Source organism: Diadema antillarum, unplaced genomic scaffold (genome assembly GCF_040938485.1).
Source record: "Diadema antillarum isolate AM-2024a unplaced genomic scaffold, OU_Dant_1.0 scf00000106, whole genome shotgun sequence".
Taxonomy (NCBI): Eukaryota; Metazoa; Echinodermata; class Echinoidea; order Diadematoida; family Diadematidae; genus Diadema; species Diadema antillarum.
In genome coordinates, this window is record NW_027270995.1 from 366,686 (window position 1) to 380,388 (window position 13,703).

A 13,703-nucleotide genomic window follows, 5' to 3' on the forward strand; every position below is an offset into this window, starting at 1 on the left:
GTGATGCCTTTCAGTACAGATAAGTTAAAAACTTATTAATTTATTGAGACAAAAAATACAATATCTGTCACACAAACCACTCGAAGAAGTGAAAGCAGTATACAGCAAAAAAGCACTTGACCCATTAGTAATGTTCTTCACTTCTTTTAGTATACAGAACAGTTCAATAGAATGTGTGCTTGTCATACCAGAGGAAGATTTATGAAATTCTTTTAATAACTTTATTTCTTTGTATTGTCCTACGGCTACCAAGATGGCCTCAAGGGTGACAGACACTTGCAGCAGCTCTTGCAACAATAGGGAGCTTTAGATTTTAGACGCGCGGACGTTCAGAGGGGAAAAAAAACATGTTCTGAGCGTGCGCAGTAACTTGACGTGCGCTACTGCACACGCTCAGACCATGTTTTTTTCCCTCTGAACGTCCGCGCGTCTAAAATCTAAAGCTCCCTAATAATTGCTCCAGACCGGTCTTAATCTCCACGGACTTAGGACTATAGGGTAAGAGTTTTGCTTGGGTTTTGGTTTTAGTTTGATGTGAGGATTAGGATTAGGGTGAGGGATATAGCTTTTATATTACAGGGTTATAGCACTGGTTAGATATTTCACGGGAGCAGTGCTGCAGAACTGTCATGGAATCGACCTCGATCCGAGTCGGTGTAGAACTTTCAACAAGAGGGGGCGGTTTTCACCTTTGTAAGGATTTTACTCAGACATGCTCAGAGTATTTCACATGATATAATATGATATAATCATATGCTTCTCCATTTACTGAATTAAAACCTTTGGGGTTTTTTTAACCTCCCCATTGACAACAGAAAAAAATAGTATGTATACTTTCATTCTGAGTAGCGCGGAACATCCATGCATCCAAAGGAAAACAAAAAACAAAGTAGCTGTTTTGCAGGAAGTGGGAGTAAAAAGGTTATAGGACGGTCGAATAATGTATATTGAACTGGCTGTAGATACTCACTTTTGATTCACACCCACCATATTTAAACTATGCAACGTGACTGTCAAACAACTTCCGCAGTGGCTATTAGCATGATTAGTGCAAATCAGAATCTGTGCACACACATAGTCAGGCAATAAGAGAAGAGCAAAGATTGTGTGACGGACATGCCAGTTTGGAAAACCTTGCAGATCTCTCTCTCTCTCTCGCTCTAGATTTGTGCAACAATAATAGAGTTGTCAATTCATGTGTTTTCGGGTCCGCACTCTGCACATAATGAGGACATTAATTGAGGGTTTTCTCTGCGTCTGGATAATATGCCTGGCGTACACGCATATCGCTGAAGGTAAGTGTGTATAATCTTTGCAAACTATGAATCAAATTCAGCTCATTTTTGGTACTTGAGTTTTCAGTGTGTTATATAGACAAAATTAACCATTTTTGTATTGATTTGTATGTTTTCCTTTTTTGCATGCTCTGTGTAAATTTGTATTTACTTGTCGGCTGTAGTTAGAGAAAAAAGTGGAGCAATGTATCAAAACCAAACCAAACATCTCAAGCAAGAAATCTAGTTCTAGAACTTCAGCGTCATTGAAAAACAATGATATCATTCTAACATTATTCATACTTATGAGGTCATTCAAAATATAATAATGGTATTTTCTTATCATTTGAGTAATGATCATAGTCCCAATAGGGCCTAAATCATTTGTTTTATTGATTTTAATTAGGTTTTTTTTTCTAACGAAAGAAGGCAATAACATTGTCTACACATTATGATGTAGGCCTATTAAATACTATAGAGTATGTGCCTCGGGCATTGTCGGGAGAACACGTCAAACAGCAACTCTTGAGATGCATTTTGCCGACTCTTTTATTCACTCTCAGTATGTAGGCCTATACTACCATAGAGTCTATGATTTTCAGCAGGGCCGGTTCATCATGGTATTCGCTGCTGTATGATTGCAGTTTGGGAACCAATGTGTCACGGCATTTCCTCATCACGGAAATCACGGATTTTCACGGTCTCCCATTATATTATAGCAGTGGAAGTGAATGGCTGTAAGGCCTATGACCCTTAACAGTCCCACTGAATTTATATAAAAGGAATCGGTCAAGGCTTTAGAAAGGGATCGTACAGTTTTGGTTGAGACCTAATTTCAGGTTTCTAACATTTTTTGGGTGAGATAATGAGAAACCTCTTATGAAATACGAAAGAGCATGTAATTCTATGAGGAATTTAACTTTTATTTGATGAAAATTGGTTTTGAAATGGCTGGCTATCAAGAAAAGAGCTATTCTAATAAAGTGTGGGACCCACATTTTATTACGATCGCTTTATTTTACTTTGTTTTTGGATGTTTCAGTCATTCCAAACCCGATTTTCATCAAATAAAGCTTGAATTCCTCTTAAAATGGTATGCTCTGTACTATATCATACGCATTTTCTTGGTATTTCGCAAAAAGTTAAAAGCCCAATTCTCATCTCCACCAATACTGTACCATCCCTTTAAGATACATTCAGTTTGTATGTAAATCAACCCTCATCACAGGGAATTGATTCCTACCAAGCTGGTATTGCACATTTGTAGGTGATTTTCATCCGATTTATTGGGATCAGAGTTTACATAAATGTGGGCTATATGTGAAACCATTAAAAGGGATGAAGTCCAGCAGTTCACAATCATGAAGTTAATAAATCGACAACTCCTTGTATAGATTTGTGGAATTCATTATGGTTCTTGAGCAGGGACACCGACAAGCTTGGACACCGATACCTTGAAAGACCCAAAACAAATTACACTGAACAGTGACGATGACATAGGAGGCTCACATATTTCAGAAATATGTAGTCAGTGTTATTCCATGACAATACCGCTGTGCAGAATTTATGCATGCCTTCTTCTTTGTTCAGCTTCTTTGAGGAAGCACTCATGCATTCTTTATGTAAAGCTGCTGCATGTCATCATCCTCGTTCATTGTGATTTGTTATCAATTTTGAAAACATTCTTATTTCTCATCCCGATCATTATAAATTGTGAAACTAAACCCACTATAAGCAATTTATAGTTGTTTAAATGTAAAAGTCTGAAAAAAAGTTCTCCTTTAAGGTATCTTTCTATGCAGGTTAACAGTGTCACTGAATGTGCTCACATGATCATGGCTTTCAGTGCAGCTCCAAGAGAGACTAATGGCTGTTGATTCTTTCGTATAATCACCATATGTTCATTTGTAGGAATCACTCTGCAGCCATATTTAAGCCAGAGACTTTGGGCAGTGTGCACAATGCTATGGGGTTTTATGTGTCACGTAACACTCAAGAGGTATTATTCAAATACTGCCCAATTCATTTACTATATTGTTCTTCACGTCCAGCTCAAGACTCCTGCAGCGGAAGATGTGGATCGAGGCTGGATCGAAGGCGGTCCTGCCAATGTAATTCGGTGTGCACAAGCTATGGCGATTGTTGCCATGATTACGCAAACGTCTGTGACAACGGTAGTTATGTACAGTATCATGAATCTCTACAACATACAAACTACAATAATAATGTGGTATATCGTGTACATATTTTATACATTTATATAATATAATTATGTTTATCAATATGTTATGTTCATGTATAAATGAAAATATTTATACATTTCTGTAATATATGTTTATTGATATGTTTATAATTAGGTTTATGTTCATGTACACGAATGTATATCAAGTATACCAAATTTTCAACGCGTCCCCTCTTCTTCAGGTTTTCAGACAAGTCTGAAAATTTGGTGTAACCTTTATTATTTTGTTGGACGTTAATATTGCATTTCTGATCTCTTCCTTTCATCGTCACCAGAAAGGTTACAATGCAAACCTTCTTAACTGACAAATGAGATACAAGTAGTATAGAATGGGCGTGTGCACACATCCAGGTTTAGTGTGTTTGCTTCTTTTTAGATATATGTGTGGACTATGATTATGCATGTCCTATATACTTATACGTTTGCATTGACATCTAGATCTACCTTTCTTTGTTTCGGTCTAGCCCCCCCCCCCCCCTCTCTCTCTCTCTCTCTCTCTCTCTCTCTCTCTATCTCGCTTTCTTTCCCTGTCTATCTCGCTCCTGAGGGGCATTCTACGTTTTGTACAAGCTTATCAGAATAATGTTTTAGCCGATCCTCCCACTAAAATCATAACATTTTGTTTTATCGAATTGCATAGACACTGACATTCTTTCTGTCTTTCTGTTCGTCCCACTGTATCCATTAGGTTATAAAGTTTCTGACTTAAAGCTGGTACTCTTTGCCTGAATAATAATATAATACCGTAAATAATCTTTCATGTCTTCTGCTTGTCACTGCAGCAATGTCCGAAGATTCAAATTTGTTGTATAGGTTATTGCAAATTGTCTAATTCTGCTAGGATGTGTAAAGCCTTCAAGATTATCATTATTATTGTTATTAGTATCATTATTATTATCATTATTATAATTACTACTACTATTATTATTATTATTATTATTATTGTTATCATTATCATTATTATCATTATCATTATTATTATCATCATCATCATCATTATCATTTTACATCAGGTAGCACCACAAGACCACGTGATCCGATCTCGACAAGAGATATCAGTCATCTGGCACGTGAAGTCTGGGTTGCTGACGTAAATCGCGTACCCGGCTCCCTATACGCCCTCAGTCGGCAGACCAAGATAAGGCGCATCTATCATTACCGCGATCGGTCGCCAAGGAGGTATCTATTCTAGGCTTTCCACGAGCACTATCGAAATCACAATTGATGGTTGAATAATTGCCTTCGCAAAATAAGTAGAGCATGATTTTTATAATTTATATTAAAGCGCATGGATTAACAGAAGAATGAACAGTGCTGTATAGCTGTATCCTCCTTCATCACTGATCAGTTAATTCCTCACCATTATGCCCAACTCCTCCCCATTAACTAGATAGTCCTGATGGACCTGGGTTTCAAGAGTCATGCATACATTATTATTGTATTCAGTAAGTCTTCTTTTGTCTTCATTCAAAAACAATCTTATGAACAGAGATTTAGATATGTCATGTTGCATGAGGAGGAGTGTTAAGTTCACTGTAAATTCTAACGTCCGACTATTTCAATTCAATTCGATTCAAATCAAATGAAATCTTATTTCCAAAAACATAATGTTTGTTATCGATACAGATTCAAAGAAAAATTATACAATGATAATTTAACAGAAGGCGAAAAAGACCAATAAGAGATGAGATCTTGTCGCTCGACCCTAAGAGATCCAAGAAGGTGAGAAGACCAGTTATGAGATCTTGTCGTCTCAAACTCTCGGGTCTGTGAACAGGAGAAGACGGGATATCTGGGCCCTGTTTCACAAAGCTTTTCGTAAGGTTATGCATGACTTTACGAACGACTGGAATATGAAGTGCCAAAATAAGTGCATTTTCCTTACTTTTTAACAAAGAACGGCTTATGTCAACATTTCATCTTTATTGGGGCAAAAATACACTTTCAGCGAAAAAATGTGTGTTTCCATGAAAGAATAATCATTATCATCTGCACATTTCGATTTTAGCTAGCTATTAAAATTAACAATGATTAGGAAACCCACTTGGCTTGCCATATTTAATTCGTTCGTAAGGTCGTGCGTAACTTTACGAACAGCTTTATAATTCAGTGCCCAGGTCTCATCATCTCGACCTGTTGGGATCCGAGGTGGCGAAAAGCCAATGTCATGTGACATCTCGTCTTCTTGACTTCTTGGATCTCGCCTGAAGTCAAGAAGACGCCTGAAGTCTCGTCTTCTCGGGACGAATAAGAACGAGAATCTCGCCTCTTCTGTATTGCACGGAAAAGATTCCGAAGCGTGATCTATGACTCTTCCACACAGGGTAGCTCCCATTATCCCCTAACCCATGCATCGACATAGAAAAAACTGTTTTGCCTGTTGTAAGAGAAGGTTGCCATGACAACAGTCACAGTTGTATTTAGAAGCTACACTAAAAGAGACGCCCAGAGATATATAGGGTCTAGAGATCTGAAAGGCTGAATTCATATTGAAAACTTTCGGTCATCTGCGAAGCCGCGCTTCCGCGCGAACGCTACAACACGTAAAACGGGTCAAAAATCGACGCATTTTTCCACAAAATCTGCCATAACTTTTAAACTATTTAAGAAGCAAACTTGGGGCGCCCGGATTCTGAATGTAGACACTTTAGGGATTATTTATGTGTTTATATCATTATTGTAACATTTGTAGTCGTGACGCAAATTTGATCAGAAAAGTACCTTATGAGTAGATTTGTCTATGGCGAACAGTCCAAATTTGACGAATTTGAGCATATTTTGCCGTCTTGCAATTCTTCCACACGGGATATCTCGAGAACGGAAAGCCGCACGAACTTGGGGCGCACGGTTTTAGAAAGTAGAGATTCTGCCCATTTTTGTGATATAAGAATCTTGTTCATTGGTTGAGCAGTCCTGACGCAAATAAGCAGTAAAGCTAGACTACCCAGTCACAATTGCTGTCATAGGGAACGTGTACAATCCACACAGAGCTATTACGTGACGAGACTACCAACGAACATTTGAGCCGTTGACCTTCACTGTCTGCCGTCGTCAGCAGTGTGAATTCCTGTGATTTCAAGCTTTTGTTTCTCGCTAAATATCATTTTCAATGCAATAACAAGATACAGTTGTATGTGAGACATTATCTAGATACGTAGCAGCCTTATGAGCAACATAACTGCTAAGTTTGGGAGCAAAAACAACCAAATATATTTCACATTCCTTCTCATTTTTCGATGATGGCTCTAGTCGGACTGGTGCATTTTCTTCGGAGGTGGTAATAACGTAAGTAGGTGCAACGGTCGCTTGCCACCTGCTGTCTGCAATCGGGTGCTTATATACACGTGTTGTGCACAGGTAATCAACTGAAATAATGTTGTGAAGGAGTGATAAGGTCCTAGATTATATCTCAACTGTAGATTTAACCCGATTTCTGCCGCCTACACACAATACACTACGCGTGAAATTATGTGAACATGATGTCCCTCCACGCACGGTGCTGCAGGCCACCCCCATTAATGTGTCGACTAGCCACTCGCCCCACACGCACTCACTTTCTCCAGCGTCTGCTACGTCGGATTTTCTGCGTGAATTAAGGCGAAAGTTTTCAATATGTAGTGCTGTCCCTTGTTTGCAGGTTGTTCACGAGTCTGGAACCTTCAATACTGGACGGGGAAACCTACGCCACTCTCCGAGCTCTCCTCAATAATTACCACCGGTCTGTTGGAGTCGAAGAAAACACCACACCAAGAGAGAACCAGGAAATCGAGGCCTTCTTGGACGCCATCTTGAACACTGACGTCATGAGATTGACCTATGACCTCTTGTTCCGCAAAGGTTGCTAGCTAGTTTATTTTTGTCATGCTCTTTTTTTTAACAGAAGATTTACGTGTTGTTTGCAATTTACATTTGTCCACGCACACCAGCCATAATTATTGTTCTCTTTCAAGGTGTGATTATTAAGATTGATATCAAATAGAAGACCGGTCAATATCACAATACTGCCACGATTAAGTGCAAAAAAAATATTACTTTCGTAGGCTGTAGGCTGGAACTCGCACATTTTCAACGCGTTTTTATGGGTTTCCACATCTAGACAGACAACATAACGGATTTCTGTTTTCCTGACAGAACTTTGCCTTGATTGAATTTAGTCGCTTGTATGTCATAATGCGAGCAATAATCTTTAAAAATCTTAGAGAACCCCCCCCCCCCCCAAAAAAAAAAAAAAATGAAGATGATTGAAAACGATTAATTATTATGGTCGTTTGATCGTGAGGAATCAGTTTCAAACTGGGTGTTGAAGCACATTCAAGTTTTGATATAGCCAGACGCCCTCTGTTTATATACATCATGTATTAGAAAGGAGCCGCGAGAACACTCTTCATCATAATCTACACGCCCATTGATTACATCCAACATGGTTAAAGAGATGATATAGTTTGGCTGAGATGGGAATTCAGATTTAAACTTTTTTTGTGAAATATCAAATAAAATCAATTCTAAAAGTAATCAATAGTTTATTTGACTAAAATCAGTTTTGAAATGGCTGATATAAATATAAAAAAGTAAAACATTGTGTTCCTAATAAAATGTTGGACCCACCTTTTATTAGGACCTCTTTGTTGTTTAATCAACTAAACTTTTAATTCCTCTTAGAATTGCATGGCCTTTAATACTTCTTATGGGTGTTTTCTGATTATATGATAAAGGTTAAAACCTGAAATGTAATCTCAACCAAAACTAGACCTTGAAGAATGCTTCGAATGTAAATGTTTTGGGCGCGTTTAGTTGTCACACCAGGCGGTCGTTATTCTCACTCGTTCTCACTTGCAATCCATCTTTTTTTTTCTTACTTTTTTTTTTCGATTGATCTTTCTCCTCCATCTCTTTTTTTATCTGCCCCCCCCCCCCGCATCTTTTCTCTCATCATTATCTGTAGGTTACTTCAGTACCCCATCTGCGTTCAGGGACTACTTAAAATCCACGTGGTTTGATTTGTATGCCCGCTCGAAAGGCCAACGTGTTCTGGATTCGTCCGCTTTCGAGCACACGTTCGTCGGGGAGATTAAGAACGGTCGCGTGACGGGTTTCCACAACTGGCTGCAATTTTACCTCCAGGAACTGGCGGGAAATCTGAATTACTATGGTTACACGAAGACGTCACAGGTACTTAGCATAAACTGGTCACCGTACAACTTAAGTATGATTCTACGGAATGTGTACAACAAGCGCACTGTGCAGCTATTACATAATATCCTGTATCAGGTTAGACGTATACTTCTACTTTTTTTGCCTTTAAATACACATTTTAAGCGTTTAAGTAGGAATTATCTGCCTTAAATGTACACTTTGAGCGCCATATAGGCCTATAGGCCAATGCTTGAGGACGTGCAAAGTATTGTTGCCGTCTAGGTTTCAAGTCGCATATATAATTTAGGAATTTAAACCCGCAAAACAATCTAGCAGGTGATTACGAATTCGCAATTAAAAATCACAGCGACGGAATGAGAAATTCGTATCATTCTTACACTGCGTCATGGCATTTTCCCGCAATCTTCGCTGAGGTAGCTGTTTTAATTGTCCATTTGCAGTCGACTGTATGGAAAGTGAGCATTTGAAAGTGCAGTGCTCGCGAGTGTCTGTTTATTGATGTTGTTGTGTGCCTATTCGGACGAAACGTTTCTGCTGGGACAACGACTCATGAAACATATTTAGGCTTACCCGCAGAATAATTAGATTCTCACAGAGAGTTGCAAATCGTGAAATTAAAGGACAAGTTCACCTTCATAAACATAAGGATTGAGAAAATGTAGCAATATTAGTAGAACACATCATTGAAAGTTTGAGGAAAATCGGACAACCCGTTCAAAAGTTATGAATTTTTGAAGTTTTTGTGCAGTAACCGCTGGATGAGAAGACTACTGCAGTGTACGATGTCACATGCGTACAACAATATAAGGAAAATATAAAGAGCTAGAATTTCACAAATTTTCATCTTTTGAAAAAAGTATACATTCCCTTGACTAGTTACCGACATTATTATTATGTCATGGGTAATATTATTCCCCCTACCGTGAGAAAGAGGCAAGTCAAATGTTCTTTTATTATGCGAAAAAAAATGAAAACAATATGTTGAAATTTCTTTACATTTTCTTTATACTGTTGTATTCATATGACATCACAAGCTGTAGTAGTCTCCTAGTCCAGCAGTTCCAACACAAAATTTTTTAAAATTCATAACTTTTGCATCGATTGTCCAATTTTCCTCAAACTTTCACTGATGTGTTCTACTAACATTGCTGCATTTTCTCAATCCTTATGTTTATGAAGGTGAACTTGTCCTTTAATATAGGTTGCAGGCTTTAGGGCCAAATGAATAGATATACTGGCGTTTGTTTTATGCAGATTGTCTTGGGTTTGTTGTTGCCTGCTTATTTGTGTTTTAAGCGCTTATAGAGTGTGGTAAACTAGATTGATTACTCTGCACTCGAGTCGGGACTACAATGAAAATTCCAAAACCATTAGGGGAAACTTGTTTATACCAAGGGATTAAAAGAGTATATTGTTAGATCTGCACTAATAATATAATATATCATTGACTATCATTCTTTTCGTTTACTCTCATCACATTTCAGCCCAACCAAATTCTCCTTCAATTCAACTGGCATAGCCGAGTGAAAGTGATGTCATCCGTCATGGTTGGCGTCAGTCCCGAGTTTGAGATGGCCCTCTTCACGGTCTGTTTTATCGCGCAACCCGGTCAGATGTGTTCCTTCAACCTCAACGGAAACCGTGTGTCCGTCCGCACGTATGTGCACGGAGGCACAAAACTAGGCGCTGCCTACTTTCACGTGCACTGATTGAAACATTAAACACAGCGTGTTTAATATATAGGCTAATATAATAAATGAATAAACAAAGCAAAACGCAAACGAACAAAGAAAATAGGATTATATGAAATTATTAATCATGTCGGCAGTTAATCCTTTGCAGATGATTCCCATTTCAATGATGCACTGCAGTTTGAAGTGATATATATGAAATATATCTATATGATTTTTTATATCCTTATATATATATATATATATATATATATAATTATATATAATGCTATCACAGTAGACCTGCTTAAATAACGCCTTGTGCTCACTCATTGCACTCAGTATAAGGTATTTATTATGTATATACCTTAAAAAACGCAATTATGTTGTTATTCATGATCACATGTATTTTGTTAATCTACGTTTTTGACATTATTACAAATAATAAACCTGTTCATGCATTGTGTATAATTTTCCCTGTTTATTTAATGGAAATGAAAAATAAAGTTGAATAAAACTGATCAAAGTTTAAATAGCGTGTATTTTAAAGCGACATAATTCGTGTTCAAATTTACAAATGACCTTGTGTTGACCCGCAGGTGACCAAAATGGCCCGTAAATAAGGATAGCACTTAGTTCATGATATTGCTTTGCAATGAATGTATAACAAGCTAACTTTTGTCATAATTACAGAATATTACCAAATAGTAGGCTTTGATAAACTGCACTTTCTTGCAGTCAGGTGGATGTGCTGGCAAGCACCATCTACCAGTGCACTGTTAGAACGCTGTGTAAAATTTCGTTGTTTAAAATATTGTTGTTTAAAATTCTAAACAATGTTGTTTAAATATAGAAAATTGGAGCTTGATTGCCTTAAACAGCGGTTGTTTAAAAACAATTCGGAATGATTGTCCAAACAATTAAACATCGTTGTTTAGAAATGGATGGGCAAAAGTCATGTGATAGTCATGAACCAATCAGCGGGCCTGCATGTATCCTTGGCCTTCGTCGCAATCGATCGCCGCCGGGCGGCCACCGCGCCTCACACACACATGTACATCACACGTTTATGTATGTATTATAGCTAGCTATACAGTAGCGCGGCTATTCATCATGATGGACGGCGGTGACGATGACTGCAATGCAGCTATATGGAGTCACGAACATTCTCAGCAAATGAGGTCTAGCTAGAGAAGAACTTTGCCAGTCATTCCAAGGTATTTATTTATTTAACTGATAGTTACATCTCTTCATGCCCATCTGTAATTTGCATGATGTATGAAGCCAGTCACGGCTCACGCTTAAAGTTTGGATTCTTGGCCGGGCTGCGCTACGCCTCGCCATCATGCATGTAACGTTAGATCTAACAAACTGTTAATGTTAACGTTAACGTTAAGTTAGGTCGTCTGTACCGGTACGTACATTATGTACTGTTTTCAACCAACTCGTAGTTGGTGCTTGTATAAACACTTGCATAATTCAATCCTTACATACATTTTCAAAACTTCACATAAAATACGAATTTCTTTTACAAAAACTAATCATCTAAATCAGCGTACGGAATATTCCCATTGTTGACACGGTACAGTACGTAGCCTATTCGTTATAACCTTTGTTACAGTATTCTAAGTTGTATTGTAACAGGCACCGTATCACATCATGCACAATAATAGGCGCAGTGTCCGAGTTCAATGATGTAGAAATCTAACAAGTTAGTTAGTCATAGCCAGGGTCTAACGTGACGGTTAGGGCCTAGCTATAGGCAATGCTAGGGCCTAGTCAAGGGCTAGGGCCTATATTTTAGACTGCTAGTGCTAACTAAGTTCATAATTACACAATGACCTGTCTCGATCATTTCCTACCTCATAATTTAGAACTTATGGTCGGCTGTATGATAGCCCTACATCGACCACCCTTTTGTAATAAACCGACCGTGTGTTAATTGGCGCACTGAACGCTTTATTAGTACGCACTTCACTGCACGCAAAGCACATAAACATGGATTAGCTTTGACTGTTGATGAGGATGGTGTGGGAAAACGCGAAAATTCACCGTTCATTAACAAAGTTAATGCTAATAATGGTTTTAATCAAGGACAAAATTTCGAATGAATATTTTTACCGAATCGTAATGTAATGTCTATAGTACGGTATGGAAGTTTCTAAAAAGCTTCGTACAACACGGTGCTCAATACAACTCGGTTTGCGTGCATTGTCAATGCAAAAACAGCGGTCGATCTCAATAAGGAGCGTTACCGCGGGGAGCTGAAACGAGGCCCCGCAAGTTCGACGGCGATATTTTTGCACTGAAACTTCGAATCAAAAAGGGAACAAAGGCATTTACTGATAGCCTAGCTCTGGATTTTCTCAATCACGTAGGTCAAGTTTTTTGCATGAATTTCAGTGTTAAATATTCTTATCAAGCAAATAAACATTAGGCGGTCGATGGGTAGTAGGTCCAACCGTATAACCAAAATCTACTGTAAACATAACGAACCCCCTAAAATCCAATACTAAAGTGCGAGTTAAGTTCTGGTACTTTTGCTGGAGCAATTCATTCTGTACTGAGCATCATTGCCATCAATGATGCTCGATGAATTAAGGTCTACGTAAGCTTCCAGTAGAAAAAAAGGCCTAGAACCCCTACTAGAAAATGAAGATAAAGACAGAAAACAGATTGTGGTGTTTTTAACGCACAATATAGTCTATGCACCACACGTACCACCTTAGTAGAGTTCTATTTGTTTCGTGTAGGTAGGTGGTTTGGAACCAATTTTTGGCACTTTTGTCACTTTTGAATAAGTTTCTATGCAAAGATTAGGAGCTTTCTTCTCAGTCTGTCAAGATTTCCATGCCAAACGAAGCACATTGTGCAAATTCACACAAACTGGTGAGAAAAATGTTTATAGAATGAACATTTTTGCAGAAGCTAATGATCATGCATAATTCACTCCATCATTTATGTTTTTGTTATTAACTTTAGTATTATATATTTTTTCCATTTGGTTTATAGCATTCTTTCAGGGCCACCCTTAATATGATTACAAATGCAATCTTGTTGGCTAATTTGTACAGATCAAGCAAGACTTCAGCCAGGAGATCATGGCTGAAGACAGGATGTTTGCAGCATGGCCATGTATGCTGACAAAGTACTCTAGTATGGGGAATCAAGATGTCCATCGTAGCAAATGCTGCTTATTCGTCACACGGGTGACACCGATGGCCTTTCCCAAGGTACATTTTAAATAGTATTGCTCTGTGTAGAGATCATCTACAGCCCCAGTACCACCCTTTCCTTTTTTGCATTTGAGTTGAGGTGAATTTATTAACAACATTAACAAAATACTTACAGTATGTACATGAC

The 13,703-nt window shown here is 38.1% G+C and overlaps 1 protein-coding gene across 1 annotated transcript; it reads left to right on the forward strand.

Moving 5' to 3' along the window:
* Nucleotides 1–1,225: 1,225 nt before the first annotated feature.
* LOC139719169 (uridylate-specific endoribonuclease-like) lies at nt 1,226–10,379 on the forward strand. Its single transcript, XM_071630602.1, has 6 exons — nt 1,226–1,295; nt 3,326–3,385; nt 4,530–4,695; nt 7,154–7,353; nt 8,459–8,685; nt 10,155–10,379. Exons 1-6 carry the CDS (start codon nt 1,226–1,228, stop codon nt 10,377–10,379), a joined length of 948 nt encoding a protein of 315 aa, XP_071486703.1.
* The last annotated feature ends 3,324 nt before the right edge of the window (nt 10,380–13,703 follow it).